Genomic DNA, 18,772 nt, shown 5'->3' on the forward strand with positions numbered 1-18,772 from the left:
TCAAAAGACAGCAGAAACTGAGAACTGGTCTTCAGTAGGAAGCTTAGCACAGGGGACAGTAGGGGAGGGGCTTCCTGGGACCGTGGGGGAGGGAAGCTGACACTCTGAGGGAGGCTGTGGTGCTATAAGGTTTTTTTTTTTTTAATTTTAATTGAATTTAAAAAATTTTTTATCACTAGGAGATAGAGCATAATAAAGTTATTCAGTCATACAATGTCCCAACACCCATCCCTCCACCAGTGTAATTTACCAACATCAATGTCCTAGTTTCCCTCCCACACTCCCCAGATCCCCCACCCCGCCTGCCTCTGTGGCAGGCACCTCTCTTCTCTCCTTCTCTCTCTCTCTCTCTCTCTCTCTCTCTCTCTCTCTCTCTCTCCCTCCCTCTCTCTCTCTCTCTCTCTCTCTCTCTCTCTCACACACACACACATTTTGGGCTTTATGGTTTGCAATACAGACACTCAAATGTTATCATGTATATCCCTTTGCCTACTTTCAACCCTCAGTTCTTGTGTTCTTGTGTGCCAGAAGGTTTTATGCATGAAATTCTATCATTAACAGTTTTGTAAACCCCGGTGCCTAAAACATTATTTAAAAGATTAAAAAATCTGAATATATGCATAACACACACATATATATACATATCTAGATATAATACATATATAGCTTTATCTAGATCAATATCACTGTCAGTCAGCTCCAAAAAAACATATTAAAAATTAGGGAGAGGTGTTCTGTTTGTTTTTAGTTTTTTACAAATAAAACCCTCCACCTGTTTCATACCCTATCTCCACCTTGTCTCCCTCCTCCCCTCCTATTCTCAGATAAACAGCTGTCAATGCCTGGGCTTTTTTTTTCCTGAAATGACTAATTTCTATTTTTTATTTATTTATTTATTTATAACTTTTTTTTTTTTTTTTTTTTTGCTTTTTGGGTCACACCCGGCGATGCACAGGGGTTGCTCCTGGCTCTGCACTCAGGAATTACCCCTGGCGGTGCTCAGGGGACCATATGGGATGCTGGGAATCGAACCCGGGTCGGCCGCGTGCAAGGCAAACGCCCTACCCGCTGTGCTATTGCTCCAGCCCCTATTTATAACTTTTTAATTGAATCACTGTGAGGTAGACCATTACAAAGCTGTTCATGATTGGATTTCAGTCATACAGTATTCCAACACCCATCCCTCCACCAGAGTACATTTCCACTGGGCTTTTTTTTATTTCCTTTTTTTACTTCATCAATTTTGTATCTTTATATTGCATATGTGGGTGAAATCATCCAATGCTTTCCTTTTGTTCCATGTGAATTGATTCATAAAGGCAGTGCGAGTGTTTTCATTAAACTGCTGAAATACCTAAGGATCTGTGTATAATAGCATTAGTCTACATTTCTATGTATACCAGGAAAAATGCTTTTTTGTATTACTGCTCAATGATTACATAATTGGGTCTTTCTTATTTGACACAGTGAAAATGAGTTTGCTTGGCAAACTAATAACCTGCCACTCTCCTAGCGGTTATATCCACACTCAGGAATTCAGGAGGATGAACTGGCGGAGCAGAGCTTACCTCTCTGAGGCCCTCCCACTTAGCTGTGTGCCTGTTACAAAAAACACCAGTATTGTCCTTTCAAGGGTACAGATGTGCTGCAAAATGGGATTACATTTTGAATCAAAAGACTACTGTTTTAAGAGTGATTTCAACATAAATCAGAATTCAAATTCTTTTAAGTCACTAATTAATATCTGGTATATGAGATAACCTGTTCTCTATTAAACTCTGTAATGCCTAATTGTTTGAACAGAAAATAACAGAGAAAGGGTGCAGTCTATTTTCTAAGCAGGAAGAGCTGCAACAAGTCAGAAAGAAAAATATTAGTGCATGTGCATTATCTTTTCTGCCTGAAAGTCAATGTAAAAGCAGGTCGTTAATAAGTTTTTATAATATTGTGACACTTTTGAAAAGCACTTATCAGGGCTGGAACAACAACACAGCGGGTAGGGCTTTTGCTTTGCACGAGGCCGACCGGGGTTCAATTCCCAGCATCCCCGTATGATTCCCCTAGCACCACTTGGAGTAATTCCTCAGTGCAGAGCCAGGAGTAACCCCTGTGTGTAGCTGGGTGTGACTCCCACAAAGAAAAAGAAAAGAAAAGCACTTATCAGTTACTTTGTAGAATGCCTCTGTGTTTGGATTTGCTGATGGGTTTGCTATGAGTTGACTGTGATTATGATCTTTGGGTAAAAATGCCTTTGAGGGGCCAGAGAGATAGTACAGTGGGTAGGGTGCTTGCATTACACACAGCTGAACTGAGTTTGATCACTGCACCCCATATGGCCTGAGTCCCACCAGGAGTGATCCCTGAGCACAGAGCTAGGAGTAAACTTTGAGCACAGCCGGGGGTAGCCCAAAAACAAAATTAATAAAACCAAACCCAAAAAGGCAAACAAACAAACAAGAAAAGAATGCCTGAAAAATGTGTCCCCTTCATTGCACTGTGTCAGGAGATCATGGGGTTGCTATGTCTTAATATTTATGCTCATTCTTTTTTTTCTTTCCTTTCTCTTCATTCTTTTTTAAGCCCAAACACTGTCATAGTAGAAAAGACAGACATCCACATCCAAGCTCTATTAATGTTCCCAGTCCAGCCAGGCCTGCCATTTTCTTCCATATTTTCTTTTCCTGCTATATTTTGTAGCTCCTTTGGTTTTGCACCTGCCTCTTGAATATGGGAAGTCAGTTCTCTCCAAGTGAACTTTGTGGAACCGTCTCAGCCCCATATCACCTCTTCGCCACCCTGCCAGGTTCTTAGAGATGCTGGACAGGCCAGTGGGATTGTCTGATCCCCAAAGTTGCATGGGTCAGGATCAGGCACAGAGCTGGAAGTGGGGGTGCTCCAGAAGGGGAGAGTTCAGAGAGGTTAATGCAGAGACCTGGTCAGGTGGGGCTGCTGCACTTTCTTTTGCATCTCTGTTCCCAGCTCTCTAACTCCTTGAAGAGGATATTCTTTAAAACTATAACTAAACTAGTTCAACTGCAAATCTCAAATAAGGAGAATTTTTATTGTCTTAACTTTTTTATTTAAAAAAAATTTTTAATTGTTATTTTATTGAATTACCGTGACAAAAGTTACAAAGCTTTCAGGTTTAAGTCTCAGTCATATAATGATCAAACCCCCATTCCTTCACCAGTGCACCTGTTCCCCCACCAAGAACTCCAATATACCCCCTCCCAACACCCCCCCACCTGAGTGGCTAATGATCTTCACTTTATTCTCTCTATACTTTGAATACATTCAATATTTCAACAGAGAACGGACTATTATTATTTGGAATTCTCCCCCAACAATCAAACCTGCTGAAAAGGCATCATTTGATAATTTGTTTTCTATTGCTGAGAATGAAGATTATATGAGCTGCGGCCATGCAGTTTTGGATTTGTTATTTTAGCTCAGTTCACAGTCTAGATGCACTTCTATAACAAGTCTCTGGGTGCCAAAATGGGTTAGTAGACCTCCCGGATCATAGTCTTTAAGGAGCAGAGGGGCCGTGTCATGTGCGGCTGCTTCGGATCTCATCTGGGCAGAGAGTGTGCCGGTAACACCCCCATCCCATGATCTCTTGCGAGCCACGTCACTGCAAGCTCGTACCTCTGGGTTGTGAGTTCTAGAAGACGGTGGAAGCCGCGTGGGCACTGGTGCTGCCGTTGCTGTTTCCCCTGTAGAAAGAAAGCCTTGGGAGAGAAAATCCTTCCCCCTGCATGGGGTTGTAGCTCAGCTCACAGTCTAGATGCATTTCTACAAAGAGTCTCTGGGTGCCCAAATGGGTTAGTAGGCCTCTTGAATCATAGTCTTTAAGGAGCAGAGGGGCTGTGTCGTGCGCGGCTACTCCGGATATCATCTGGGCGGTTAACTTTTTAAAATGTATTGTTTTGTTTTGAGGTCACACCTGGCAACCCTGCTCTGCACTCAGGACTCACTCCCGATAGTGCTCAAGGGACCATATAGGGTGCTGGGGATTGAACCCAGGTTGGCTGCATGAAAGGCAAGCTCCCTACCTGCTATACTATTACTCCAGCCCCTAGTCTTAAAGCACATGCGTGTGCATGTGTGCATGTGTGTGTGTGTGTGTGTGTGTGTGTGTGTGTGTGTGTGTGTGTGGTGTCAGGGATTGAATCCAGGGCCTCTTACAAGGCAAGTGCTTTCTCTTGAACCACTTTCCTGGCCCTGCAAGCTCAATGAATCAAGTATGAGTTCTTTTTAGAAATTTCTCTTTCAAGTTAAAACATCTCTACCAGTGTTTCAGATTAATTCTACTCGATAGAGTTTAGAGCTGGCAAAAGTTCATTCATCTCCCAGCTTCTTCAACTTGAAATCATGGGGCTCTCAACTATAGAGTCTCAAGATAGATTATGTCCAATATAAAGTATTTCCCTTTGTCAAGAAACTTGAGACAGAAGAAAGGAGTTGTTTCCCCCACACACACCTTTCTTTTAAAAAATAACTCTGTTTCTTCTGAATGATTTTTATTTTTCCTTTCACATACGGCCGTATACAAAAATAGAGTCTCATTTTTTTCCTCTTTTGTTTGCAAACAGTAGCACATTATTTTTCTACACTATTGTATACTTTTGGGGTGGGTGTCTCCAGAGAAGTGCTCAGGGGACAGACAGTTTAAATAAAAACCTCCTGAAGATACTCAGTCACCAGCCAAACTTTTTTTTTCAATTTTTCAATTTTATTTTCATGAAGTTGTTCACAATAATTGATTACATTCAATATTTCAACACCAGTCCCACCATCATTACACCTTCCCACCATCATTATTTCAAATTTTCCCACCACCACTCAAGCCTGTCCGGCACGCAGATGCTAAATAATTTATTTTGTGTTTTGCTTGTTATAAATAGTATGAGATATGGTTGTGGGCCTCTGGAATGCTAAAATTTAAAATAATTGAATCTCTTCAGCATGCTGCTCTATTCCAAGACTCATTTGTGAGTCTCTGGATCATGACCGTTAGTTAATGAGTTTAAATGGTGCCCAGAGGCAGTTCATGGGTGTGGCTGGAAACCAGAAGAGCAGGGAGATGGGAGGAGGTGGCCTAATTCCAGCTCCGGAAGCCTGGAATTTTCAGTTACAGGTCCCACGTACGTGGGTTTTTCAGTGGATTCATTGTCATGCTATGGGGGAGGGCCTGGGACGAACCTATGAAGACCTAACCAAACATTTTGATGCTCGGGCCCACTGATTCTGGAGGGGACTCTAGTACCACACCTGGAGGTGTTGGGATTTGTACGGTGCGGAGGATTGAACTCATAGAAACCAGGTTCACCGACCCCTGAGCTCTCCCCAAGTTCTAAAGTATTGTATTTCTTGAGAATTACATCAAGAAATTGCATCAAGAATAATCTTTTTTTTTCATTTTGGAGTCTTAAATGTTCTTTTATTGATTAAATATTATAGCTGGGACATTTTCCTCTTTGAGTGCAATGTCCTGGAGTTGTGACCACCCACCAGACTTTTTACACATGTTTAATACACATTTGTGCATCAGAGGAACATGTACTATTGTTTCACAGACCATAACACTTTGTCTAAACAACATCATCCTATGAACACCTGCCTGTAACTGTTTTACTCTACCTTATTACTTTAAAAAAATATTGATAAGTTTTTTCATCAAAGGATTTCAAGGTTCCAAAACAGGTCCATTACAAATTGTATGATATTAAAATGTAATATATGTTCACTGGAATGTTTAGAAATCAATAGTTTATCATTTTAAAAAATGAATCCACCTGAGCCATAATTTTTTAATAGTCTGAGATCATTTTTACTTTGAAAACTAATTATTATAATTGATTATAATTCTGGACCCCTAAAGAAACTGTTGATATGATTTTTCACATATGTATATACATATACACACATACATTTATATATCAAAGCCATATAAGCCACTGTGGATTATTGAGGAGTCAAAGAAGAATATAAAGTAGAAAATAAAACTTCATAATCTGTATTACTTTAGAAATAGTCACTGTGTTCATTTTCATGTTATTTAACACCAGAATTTTTTGTTTATTTGCTTAAAAATTAGTCTTATGCAAAATTAGTTACCTATGGGGGCTAGAGCAATAGTAGAGTAGGTCAGGCACTTACTTGCCTTGTGTGCAGCCAACCTGGACTCAATGCACGGCACCTCATGGCCTCCTAGCACTGCCAGCAGTGATTCCAATGTGCAGAGCCAGGAGTAAGCCCTGAGCACTGCCAGGTCTGGTCTCCAAAACAAATAAATAAATAAAAATAAAATTACTCTGACTATGGTCTCTTTTCAATTAATAATCTTGGAAAGTAATTAATGGTAGAGATTTATACAAATTTACCAGATTAAAAATCAAAATAGCAAGGTGTAGGTGTATTCGTGTTGCTTGGTTAAACTCAGACCATTTTCCCACAGTCAAACAATATTCAACCACAACTAACATATTTTGCCTGAGCTAATGAGTGACCAGTAATTGTGTTATATGTCAGTGAAAACAACCTCTTGCTGTAAGCATTCTGCCTTTAACACAGGAAGAAATGTCACTCCTAAAACACTTAAGCACTAGACACTAAAATACTTACTTCAGAGTAAGGAAGTAATAGGGAACTGTTGATTACTCTGGTTTGAGCATACAATCTGCTGCGATAATTGAATGGTGTTCACACGTAGTTTTGATTTATGCTTTATAGTGAAGGCCAAAGAGTTGGTGTTTCCTCCTTATAAATAAACAATTGCAGAGCAGCATAAAATGGAGTTCTTCGGTCTGAGAAAGTGCTCTGTTGATAGAGAAGTGGCTCCAATACATTATTTTTTTTTAATGTTGTAAGCTTGTATTGGTCTTGTTACTACTTTATGGTTTTGGTTTTTTTAAGTTTAACTTATGTTTTAATTTGTCTAGGAGACTTAAGTCAGACATTTAGAATTAGATTCTTGACAAATGATTTAGATATATTAGTCAGTCCATTTAAGTAAAACTTTTTAGAACAGCTATATACTAACAGTTACATACACTTACAATTTTTCAAAGAATCCTTTATCATCTATGTGTAAGACTGATTAATCATGGGTAGTGTATGTACATGTGTTTTTAATTTTCAATTATTACATATAATTATTACATATTACATATCATAAGTTATTACATTACATTTCAGATATTACATATCATTACATGATACTACATATCATGAATCACCATAATTCTCTACGTTAGACTAGCCAAACTAGGAGATAGATATGTTGGGCTTTCATTTTATTTCCTTCTTTCTTTTGTTTTTATTTTTAAGGTTTTTTTTCTTTTTGGGTCACACCCAGCAATGCACCGGGGTCACTCCTGGCTCATGCACTTCGGAATTACTCCTGGCGGTGCTCAAGGGACCATATGGGATGCTGGGAATAAAACCCGGATTGGCTTCGTGCAAGGCAAACGCCCTATCAGCTGTCCTATCACTCCAGCCCCATAGTTTGTTTGTTTGTTTGTTTGGTTGGTTGGTTGGTTGGTTGGTTGGTTTTTGGGTCACACCCGGCGATGCACAGGGGTTACTCCTGGCTCTTCACTCAGCAATTACCCCTGGCGGCGCTCAGGGGACCATATGGGATGCTGGGATTAGAACCCGGGTCGGCCGCATGCAAGGCAAACGCCCTACCCGCTGTGCTATCACTCCAGCCCCTGTTTGTTTGTTTTTTAATTGAATCACTGTGAACTACAAAACTTTCATGTTTGGGTTTCAGTCATACAATGATCGAACACCCATATCTTCACCAGTGTATATTTTCCACCACCAATGTCCCCAGTATCCCTCCCCCACCCCACCCCTTCCCCTGCCTCTATGGCAGACAATTATATGTAATCTGCATTGCAAACCATAATACCCATAAGGAGAGAGAGAGAGAGAGAGAGACAGACAGACAGACAGATAGACAGACAGACTATTTGGTGTTTTGAGGGAAGAGGAGAGCTTGGGCCATGCCCAGTAGTGCTCAAGGGCTACTCCTGGCTCTGTGCTTAGAGGTTACACCTGATGGTGTTTGGGGAATCGGATGTGGTGCCAGGATCAAACTGCATACAGCAAGACAATAGACTATAGAGTTCCATGTACTACTCTTGAGCCCGTAATGTTTCATCGTATAAACAAACCATGATTTATCTATTCTCTGATATTCCTGCCTTCCCTGTTTTGTGTGGCTGTGATTAGCTATGCTCTTATTATATGTTTAAAACAGAACCCATTCTTTCAAATGCAGATGAACTTACCTATGACTTTCTAAGTCCTGTGTTCTGGGGAAGGGTCTGTGGGCCGTGGATGCTAATTTCCTCTATACCTTACTTACTGGGTATTTTTATTGAGTAGATTGTTGGGGTGTGGAAATGAATAGATAAGTGGTTACATAGATGGGTAAGTGGGTGGATTTACAAATTCTTAAATATTTTCATTCAGGATCTCTTGATTCTTCAAGACTTGTATGTTAAAGGCTTGAAAAAAATAAACAACATATAAACTTTGCTGCTTTGTTTTGTTTTGGAGGCCACACCTGGCCTTGTTCAAGTGTTACTCTGGCTCTATCCTCAGGAATTACTCCTGCCACTGTTCAGGAGACTGTACGGGATGCCAGAGATAGAAAACGGGTCGGCCACATGCAAAGCACGTGCCCTGCCCGCTATACTATTGCTCCAGTCTCCAACAACATAGAAACTCTTCATTTCCTTTTTCTTCCAGATGTTGAAATGCTTCAGGCCACTACATCCAACCCAATCCCTGGGGATGGTTTCTCTCGGACCACTAAGGACTCTATGATCCGCAAGTTTTTAGAAGGTAAAGTGTAGATGTGAATGGGGAAGAAGAAAGAGGGAAAGAGAAACAAAGGTAGGACGTTGCTTGGTTTCCATAGAGGGTTGATCACTGGAGGAGGGCGCTGCTGCATGCCTGGAATACGGTGTGGGTGTGACTGAAGGCCTTGTCCCATGAGCTCTGCCGTCTGCCTTTTATGGTCCACCAGAAGTTCCCTCCCCAGAAGCCTTATTTGGATAAAAATCGCTGCTTTCGGGGCCAGGGAGATGATTCAAAGAATTGGAGTGCATGCTTTGCTTGTGAGAGACCTGGACTCGGTCCCCAGTACTGAATGTTTCCCCAGAACCACCAAAAGCATGAACCTGACACTGAGCACTAAGCTGGGAGTAGCATCCTGAGAATGCACCCCGCTCCAAAAGAAAGTTGCCTCCAGCAAGACCATTTTCAAAGTACACATATTGGGGCTGGAGAGACAGTAAAGGGATTAAGGCCTTTGCCTTGCTTGTGGCTGACCCCAGTTCAAAACCTAGCACCTGACAACCAGCACAAGTGACTCCTGAGCACTGAGCCAGGAGAAGCTCCTGAACACTGACCAGTGTGGCCCAAAGCCCCAAATTAAAAGGCCCGTATTAAGGGCCAGGAATGTAGCTCAGCAGGTGAGCACTCGTCTTATATGTGAAAGACCCTGCGTTTGCTCTCCAGCACTGAAAAATGCACCTTTATCATCTTTATTATTATTATTATTATTTTTTATGATGGGAGGCATAACCAATAGTGCTCATGGTTTACTCTTATCCGTGCTCAGAGATCACTTCTGGTGGTGCTCAGTTTACCATAAGGGGATTGAATGCATGCAAAGCAAGCACCCTGTTCTATGCCTCTGGCAACCCCTTTTGGCACAAAAGCAGGCCTTTAAGCTGAAATGTCGACTGGTGATGTTAGAGAGCAGAGGGTGGGGCTGAGGTAGTGGGGGGAGGAGAGGAAGCCCCTGATGTGAAGTACCTCCTGTGTATTTGTGCTTTATCCTTTCATTTTTGTCTTCAGGGGCTCTTGAGAGTAAGTCTCAGAGGGTAATCAGGCGCAGAGAACTTATAGAAATGCTCACGCGCACGCAGTAATGCAGAGTCAGGCTGCTGAAATTCAGGCAGAGAGAGAGGGAGAGAGAGAGAGAGAGAGAGAGAGAGAGAGAGAGAGAGAGAGAGAGAGAGAGAGAGAGAGAGAGAATATCTTTCTGGTTGGTGGGGGAGCAGAGAGGAGACAAAACTTTCAAAGGATCCTGAAAGGCACAGGCCCTGGACACAGCTTTCCTGGACCCCGGGCTGGTGCCAAGAGACTCCAGCAAGTTATTTAAAGCCCCGTTTCATTTTCAAAATGAGGACAACAATTCTAGAAGCTTCCTGCTGTCCTTAAGCGGTCAGAGGCATAGTGGGCAGTCAGTATCCGTGGAACCACCCAAGGCGCGCAGAAGGTCCGGGGAAGGATTCCCAGCAGTTGTTCGGAAGCTGCAGATGACGAGTCTGGAGCGGTTGGTGTGCACATACAGTCACCCTCACACTGCTGCTCAGGCACCGCAGGGGAAGGCGGGGTGGGGGGGAACTCCCCGACGCTTTCAACTTTGGATGCTGTGTCCTCATTTCCCCCCTCTTCAGGGGATGAATGACTGAATCCAGCATCAGTCTGAGGGGAGAAAGCAGCACTTCTTGCGGCTTCAGAGGGGGCAAATAAAGGTGGCATCTGTGTTTCCTTCATTCGCATGAGCTCAGCAGATGACACAAGTCGCTACGGACACTTCCCAGTGGCAAGCGCTCCGCCAAAGGGCAGGCCAGCGCAGATGAGGTCATTCTCTTTGCTCGGAGGCCTGACTGTCCTCCTCTGCGGCAGCTCTCGCTCACCTTCCCTTTCTCCGTGCTTCCAGGCAACAGTGTGGAGAGGGAGCAGCGCTTTCCGAGCCGGGAGAGAGATGCTTGTCACCCGCTGGACGAGGAGGCGGCCTTTCCTGTGGACCTGGCCAGCAGGCCCCCCGTCCCTGTGCCCAGGCCCGAGGCAGGAGCTCTGGCTGCTCCCCAGCTCCAGGACAACGAGCCGTACATTTCCAAAGGCAAGTCTGACGGGAGCGGCACCTGCGGGGTCTCTCCCCGTCTGAACGGTTGTCATCCAAGCCAAGCAGGACCCAGAGCCGATTCTGGAGCCAGACAGAGCCAATGGCCGGCTCCAGTTTTGGCCTCCCGGAGGCTGTCAGGTGCAGTGATAGAGACAGGCGAGTCAGACTCCCTCTGCCACAGATAGTTAAGAACCTTATCGATTCCCACCTCTGTTTTCTTAAGTTTTTTTTTGGGGGGGAGGGTCACACCCAGCGATGCACAGGGTTGGGTTATTCCTCAGGAATACTCAGCGATGCACAGGGTTGGGTTATGCACTCAGGAATCACTCCTGGCGGTGCTCAGGGGACCATATGGAATGCTGGGAAGCGAACCCAGGTCGGCCGAGTGCAAGGCAAATGCCCTACCTACTATACTACCACTCCAGCCCGTTTTCTTAATTTTAACATGATTCCTATAGATGACTCATGAATTTCCACCTGCTACAGTTTTCTATTTATTAGAACTGATCATATTGGTTCAATATTTGATTCATGATTATTACTTTGGGGGACTCACAAATAGTGCTCAGATGGCCCAGGTGAACTCACCAGAGATACTCAGCCAACCTGGCTGTGTGTTCAGTGCTGTGCCCAAGGATGCAGAGCTGTTGGGTCTCACAGTCTTGGGACTGCTGGGGCTACACCCAGTGGTGCTGGTGGGACCATGGGTGCTGGGGATCAAACCGGCACCTGAGCGCACAAATCATGTTCCCTTGACCCCTCTGCTACTGGCCTCTGTGATTATTTTATTTTATAGACAGTTTCAAAGAATTGGGGCAGCGGGGCGGGGGAACCACACTCAGTGGTGCTCAGAGCTTACTCCTGCTCTGCTCTCAGGAATCGCTGCTGGCAGGCTTGGGGGACCATCTGGGGTGCTGGAGGTGAAACCCAGGCTTGATGCATGCAAGGCAAGCACCCTGCCTGCTATGCTATGTCTCGCCTCTAAAATATTTTTAGTATATAAAATACTATAAAGCCCCCTTGGAGAGATATCTGATTTGATGTTTACCTCGAATTGTCTTTATTTCACAGTTTTTGCAGAAAAGGCAAATCAAGAACGGCCTGGGAACTTCTACGTTTCCTCAGAGAGCTTCCGGAAAGGTAAGCAAAGTGCCCTCTGCTTGCCTCTGTGACCACCCTGATCCCCCGTGGGGCAGAGATCCTCAGAGATGCTCATGGGCCTCCAAGGGTGTGACATTCCTCTGCACGGAAAAGCAGCGCAAAGAAGGGATGCCTGAGGCAGACTGTCGGAGATGCTGTTCTGATGGGAGTGAGGGTTGGGTCACGTCCAGCTGCTGAAGCACTGTCCAGGTCCAGATTTGTTATTGCACTGGAAAGTGCAGCACAACCCACACATTGACCTGACAAGAGCATCTTGGCTTGTGCAGTTTGTTTTTTCCACGGTCGTGGCCTTGGCGTCCCGTTTCCTTAGCATCTCGAAAGCAGAGTGCTATGAATTTGTAATCCAGAGGGAGATTTCAGACTCAACACCTAACATTTTATTTTATGTTAGTTGTTTGGGGGATAGACCTGCCCTGGGCTGTTCCCTGCTTTTTCCTCAGGGGTGACTTCCAGAGCTGCTGGGGGACCATGGGGTGTTGTGGACTGAATCCAGGGATCCTGAATGCAAAGCTCATGCTCCAGCCCTTTGAGCCATCTCCCTGACCCCTAGCACCTATGTTGTACTCGATGATGTTGAACCTGGCTCATAGGGTGTTTCCATATCCTCATGCATTTCCAGGCATGCCATGCCCTCCTCCCATTGACCCACAGTCTTTGCACCCCCTGCTATTACCAGGTGGGCCTGATGGGGGGGTGGGGGGAGGGAGCGGGTACTGGGAGAAGTATCCTGGCTCGGCTTTTGCTGCTATTCTTTTCTGGAGTTTGTTTTATTTTTGTGCTGGGGATTAAACTCAGGACCTCCTACATTGCATTTCCTCTTTGGGGGTGGTGGTGATTTTAGTCTAAAGCAATCATTCTCAGCTGAGCATGATTTTTCTCTTCCCCCATCCCCTGCCTGTGAGGGAGGGCATTTAGCCATGCCTGGGACACTTTTGATTGTTCTCTCTTGGGGAAGGCAATGCCATGGTCTATAGTGGGTAGAGGCCAAGGAGGAGGCTGAACATCCTGCCCTGTGAGGTATCCTGCCCCCATCCCCAGAAGGAACTAGCCACTTCAGAATGTCAACAGCCTTTCTGTTTGGAAATGGTGGTTGAAAGGGGCTCAGTAATTTAGCCTTGGGCAGGATCCTGTCTTGATTCCCCAAGGATTTCACCAAACCTCCCTAAACCCAAGGCCTTGTCTGCTTTCGAGTAACAGGCTTAGAACTGACACTGTACTTGTTAGAAAAATTGGACCAAGAAACAGACAGGCACTTGGAGAAGTAAGAAGGAGAGTCAGTTTATTTACACACGAGCACTCAGGCTGGCTATCACCTAAAAAGAGCTGAGCACTATTCACAACAGCCCAAATCTGGAGACAACCCGAGAGCCCAACAACAGATGACTAGATAATGAAACTATCATACATCTACACGATGGAATACTATGCAGCCACCATGGAAAAAAGAAGTCACGAAACTTGCTTATAAATGGATGGCCACGGAGAATATCTTGCTGAGTGAAATGAGCCAGAGGGAGAGGAACAGACATAGAATGATTGGACTCATCTATGGAATGAAAAAAAAACACATAGTATGAGACTATGGATGGCAGAAATGAATAGGAGACCAAGAACCGTAGAAATGAGGGCCAGGAGGACTAGTTGTGGTTCCAAGCTTGCCACAAGTGGCAGGATCAAGGGGGTGTGAGAAAATAATTAAGACTGAGAAGAGTTCACTATGGCAATGGTCACTGTCACTGTCATCCCATTGCTCATCAATTTGCTCAAGCGGGCACCAGTAATGTCTCCATTGTGACACTTGTTGTTACTGCTTTTTGCATATCGAATATGCCACGGGTAGCTTGCCAGGCTCTGCCATATGGTCGAGATACTCTCGATAGCTTGCCGGGATCTCCAAGAGGGGTGGAGGAATCGAACCCGGGTCGGCAGCATACAAGGCAAATGCCCTACCCGCTGTGTTATCACTCCAGCCCATGACAATGATAGTTGGAAATGATCACTATGGACAAGAATTTGTAAAAAGATATACATGATAACTGTTCAGTACTTGTATTGCAAACCGTAATGCTGAGAGAGAGAGAGAGAGAGAGAGAGAGAGAGAGAGAGAGAAGAAAAGTGTCTACCATAGAGGCAGGCTGGGTGGGAAACTGGGGACATTGGTGGTGGGAAATGTACACTGGTGTTGGAACATTGTATGATTGAAACCCAATTATGAATAACTTTATAACTGTGTATCTCATGGTGACACATTTTAAAAAATTTTTAAAATAAAAAATAACAAATAAATAAGGGCTGAGACACTAACGCATTTCACAAGAGCTTCCGTAGCCAGTTTACAAGCTCCACGCTTCCAGGAGGACCACACACAAAGGGTGCTAACATATACCGTCATTGGTACAATCAGTGAATGCAGTTTGCTTTACGTTCATATAGACACTTAACCAATTGTTTCCGTGATTTGTTCCTGCTCACGCAACCTGGTCAGACTTGCTCGCTGGTTCTTGTTGTACCTTTGTGATGTATGAACTATTCATCTTTGCCCAGCTTCTGGAATGGGTCACTCAGAGGTCCTGCCTCTCATTTTTCTCTTCTGCTTCTAATTTCCCCCCTCTTCGTGCTTCCCTTTCCCCAGATTCCATGTCATCTTGCCCCCTTCACATTCTACATGCGACTATTCTTTGGGACATGTCCTCTTGAGCCATGACCAGGCTTTCTGGTCCCCTCTTCCGGTCAGCTCTCTCCAGTGGGGGGAGCTGTCCAGCTGAGTTTGCCATCCTTTGCAGAGCCTCCCGTCAGACCCTGGAGAGACAGGCCCCAGTCAAGCATATACGACCCTTTTGCTGGGATGAAAACGCCGGGCCAGCGGCAGCTTATTACCCTGCAGGAGCAGGTGAAGTTGGGCATCGTGAATGTGGATGAGGCTGTGCTCCACTTCAAGGAGTGGCAGCTCAACCAGAAGAAGCGGTCGGAGTCCTTTCGCTTCCAGCAGGTAACCATGTCCGGGTTGCCACCTGGCAGTGGTGAAAGGAGGGGCCTGGCCTCAGCTGAGCCCCTGTGATTGGGCCTGGCAGCGTTTGGGTGTCACTGTGAGTCAGAGCGTGTGTCTTAGTCACCTGTAGTCCGTAGTCTCCAGATCCCTGTTCGATAGCTGGAAGGTGTTTCTGGTTGTCCTGACACTAGTGATTAGGAACGAAGACTCAACCATAAACCCTAATTCTGTGGCTCCTGCTTCACTCTGCGTATTTGCCCCATACGTTTGCTGTCCAGTGTTTTATTCTTGTTGATCTTTCTTTATTCTTGTTGATCTTTCTTTCTTTATTCTTGTTGATCTTTTCTTTCTCCCGGTGCCAGCAGTCCCACCCAACTTACATACAATAGAACACAGAGAAAACCTGGATTGCTCCAAGAAAAATACTTAAGTGTGTCAAGGAACTGGATAGGGCCTGCCTATACCTCTCCTTGTCCTCACCACTCGGGGAGAACTGGGGCGTCGGAGGAGAACCTCACTACTTACAGGAGAATATATGACTCTGTGCACGCACTCCGGGTGCAATGTAAAGCCACCGGAGGAACTGTAACCTGGCTGTAGGAAGCACGTGCCTCCTCAGACTCCTTCCTGTGAAGTGAGAGAGTGAAGAGACCCATCCCAGGCTGGAGTCAGGACCAGAGCAGCTGCACTTTCTCCCCACCTGCCCATAGTGCTCCCCCACTGTGGGCCTGACCTCTGTGCTCAAGGCATGACATGCCCAGCTGCTGGGGCCAGGGGAGAGGCACCCATTGATCATTGAGCCAAGCCAACTCTCCCGGCGTGGGGCAGATGCAGAGAAATGAGCTCTCAAGCAGCTGTGTTTGACTGGCCTCACCTCTCTCCTTCCTCCTGGCACACCTGCAGAGCGCCTGGTCACTCCCCTTCTGTAGAGCACTGAGGCTCTGAGATGGGAGGAGGCAGAGTTCAGGGGAGTCCTTCCTCCTCGGGAGGCTGTGCTCCCTCTGTGCCAGCATTGCCCTCTGAATGCTCCCTAAAGCATGGCCACCCACTGCCAGCCTGCCTCCCTCCCTTTGTCTTTGTCTGTGGGTGCAGAGGGCATACTGCAGGCACCAGGAGAGCTGGGGGAAACCCGTGGTCCTGCTTGGAACTGACTGATCTTTGGCCAAACGAGTTTCTTTTTCGTCTCCTTGCCTGCCAAGTTGCATGTCCACGTGGCACTGCGATTAGGAGCGGCCAGGCAGCCTGAGTTACACCCTTGTTCTGCCGCTGGGGGCGGAATGACCCGGTGCCTCTGAGTTCCGGTATCTGAACTATGAAAGGAGCAGACTGGGTGGCATCAGCCACGTGCCCCTTAGCATGCCTGGCACAGGCCATGTTAGCTGTCTGGAAAGATCTGTACCTCAGGACATAACAGAGCCTTGGGGTTTCTGTTTCACATGGCACAGAATCCCAGCCCAAGGGAGCAGACGCTCCTCTGCTCTGGTCGCTGCCTGGTACTTCCTGGGCATCCCCCCCACCCCCAGGGACTGTCAGGGGTGAAGACTGCTCAGGAAACACCCCAGCACCAGTCCCTGCGTCCCTGTCCTCTCCTGCCTCCTGCACTTCCAGCAGTTTCTTCTCTCTGCAGGTGACTGCAATCTCTGTCCATTTCCACCTTGCCAGTGAGGTGCCCTGCGGTGCCCCACACCTGTGACCGTCCCACAGCATGCTGCTCCAAAGGCTGCTCTCATTTCCTATTTCATGTTTCTGCTCCTGCACCGCTATCTGGCATGCGTCCAGGTCCCAACCCTGCAATGTCTTGGGCTCTTCCCCCTGAGACCCTCAGGTCCAGCCAGTGTTCCTGCTCTTGTCCGTTCACTCTTCTTTCTCTACATCCCCTCCCTATCCCCACCATATCGCTTCTCAGTGCGGACTGTCTTCCCCGCCCCTCCTTGCCTCGTCTCCTGCTCCACCCTGCTTACCTTTTCCAGTCCGTGTGACCTGACATGTTTCCCCGTGCCTCCATGCTTCCGCCACACTCAACTGTTCCGGCCACATGTTCTGGATATTGATCTCTGGAGTGTTTGGCAAGTTCAGATAATATCACTGTCACCATCACTGTCATCCCGTTGCTCATCGGTTTGCTCGAGCGGACACCAGTAACATCTCCATTGTGAGACTTGTTTGTTACTGTTTTTGGCATGTTGAATACGCCACAGGTAGCTTGCCAGGTTCTGCTGTGTGGGTGAGATACTCTCAGTAACTTGCCGGGCTCTCCGAGAGGGGCGGAGGAATCGAACCCAGGTCGGCTGCGTGCAAGGCGAATAATGCCATATCGTGCTATCACTCCAGCCCTCAGATAACATATAACTTCTAAGTAGATATTTTTTGACTAAAGTAGCAACAAATTCCCATCCTTAGAGGTGTATTCAGCATTTCCAGAGTGCCTACAAAACACCAGACCAGGGGTTTCAGAGAGATGCATGACCTGGTCTCATTCAAGTGCCCACAGTATCTCTGAGGAGATTGCATACATGTACACGCATGCACATGCATGCACACATGTACAGGGCAAGCCAGCCTAGTCCAGTGCTGGATAGCAGGGGCAGCCACTAAACCCTGGATGGGTGTGGGGGAAGCTTTAGGGAGCAGGTGGGCCTGGACCCACACCTGGGGCAGACTCAGACTCCCAGAGGAACCTGTGTTCCTCGAGGCCAGGGGAAGGGTGGGGGGATCCTGTCCACAGTACCATTGTGTGACTCCAGTACAGATGAGGAGGGAAGCAGGGGGTCATCGGGCTACCCTGGAGCTGGGGAACCAGACAGGAGGAGAGACACTTTGTTGTGGCCAAGACACCTTCTCTTCTGCCACAATGTGTCTCTGAGACTTGGAATTCTCCAGGCTGATTGCAAATACATGCAGCCTCATTTGCATATTAGAGGTTTGGTAGGCATTGCTCAAGGGCTATTCCAAGTTCGGTGCTCACAGATCACTTTTGTTGGGGGCCATCGGGGGCGGGGGTGGCAGATAGGTGTTGATGATTGTGCCGTGCTGGTGATCAAACGCAGAGCTGTCACCCAGTGCAGAGCACGCACTCCAGCCCTCTGAGCCACCTCCCTGGCCCTGCGTGATGGAGGCCGTGCTGATTGCTTTGTGACGTAGCTTGCAAGCAGTATGAAATCAGAAGGATGCTAAATCTGGTGTATATTTTAAAATAAACTAATTTTTCTCCCTCAGGAAAATCTTAAGCGGCTAAGAGATAGTATCACCCGAAGACAAAGAGAGAAGCAAAAATCAGGAAAGCAGGCAGGTATGTGGCCCCCTGGGATTTCCCTCTTGTAGGTGATTTTTTTTTTTGTGGTGATTTGCGATTCTCACTTTCCCTATCTGGTGGACCCGAGTGGGCAGGCTGCTTGCTCAGCATGATAACTGTGATGAGAGATCTGGGTCTTCACTCACAAGTGAGGCTCTCTGGGTCAGTCTTCTGGGTTTAGGCGCTACCTGGGACCTGGCCTTATGTGAGACATATCAACAAATGACTGGAAGACTACACCGAACTCTGCATCCCTCCATCCTCCTGCTCAAAGAGGATGGTGATGTGGTTATTCCTGGCACCTGACTCTCCCCCTGGCAAGGATTCTGCAGGACATGGTTGTTCATATAGTGTCTATTTCTGATTCAGGCAAACTGCGCAGTGGATGGCCACC

General features: G+C 46.3%; 1 protein-coding gene across 1 annotated transcript in view; it reads left to right on the forward strand.

Moving 5' to 3' along the window:
- The window catches only part of PIK3AP1 (phosphoinositide-3-kinase adaptor protein 1), a 137,128-nt gene that overhangs the window by 96,940 nt on the left and 21,416 nt on the right, over window positions 1-18,772 (forward strand). Inside the window, exons 9-13 of the mRNA XM_055119021.1 lie at window positions 8,764-8,859; window positions 10,751-10,933; window positions 12,008-12,076; window positions 14,881-15,086; window positions 18,303-18,375. Of these exons, the coding sequence (XP_054974996.1) occupies window positions 8,764-8,859; window positions 10,751-10,933; window positions 12,008-12,076; window positions 14,881-15,086; window positions 18,303-18,375 (627 nt within the window). The remainder of the gene's footprint in view (window positions 1-8,763; window positions 8,860-10,750; window positions 10,934-12,007; window positions 12,077-14,880; window positions 15,087-18,302; window positions 18,376-18,772) is intronic.

Source organism: Sorex araneus, chromosome 11 (genome assembly GCF_027595985.1).
Source record: "Sorex araneus isolate mSorAra2 chromosome 11, mSorAra2.pri, whole genome shotgun sequence".
Classification (NCBI taxonomy): domain Eukaryota; kingdom Metazoa; phylum Chordata; class Mammalia; order Eulipotyphla; family Soricidae; genus Sorex; species Sorex araneus.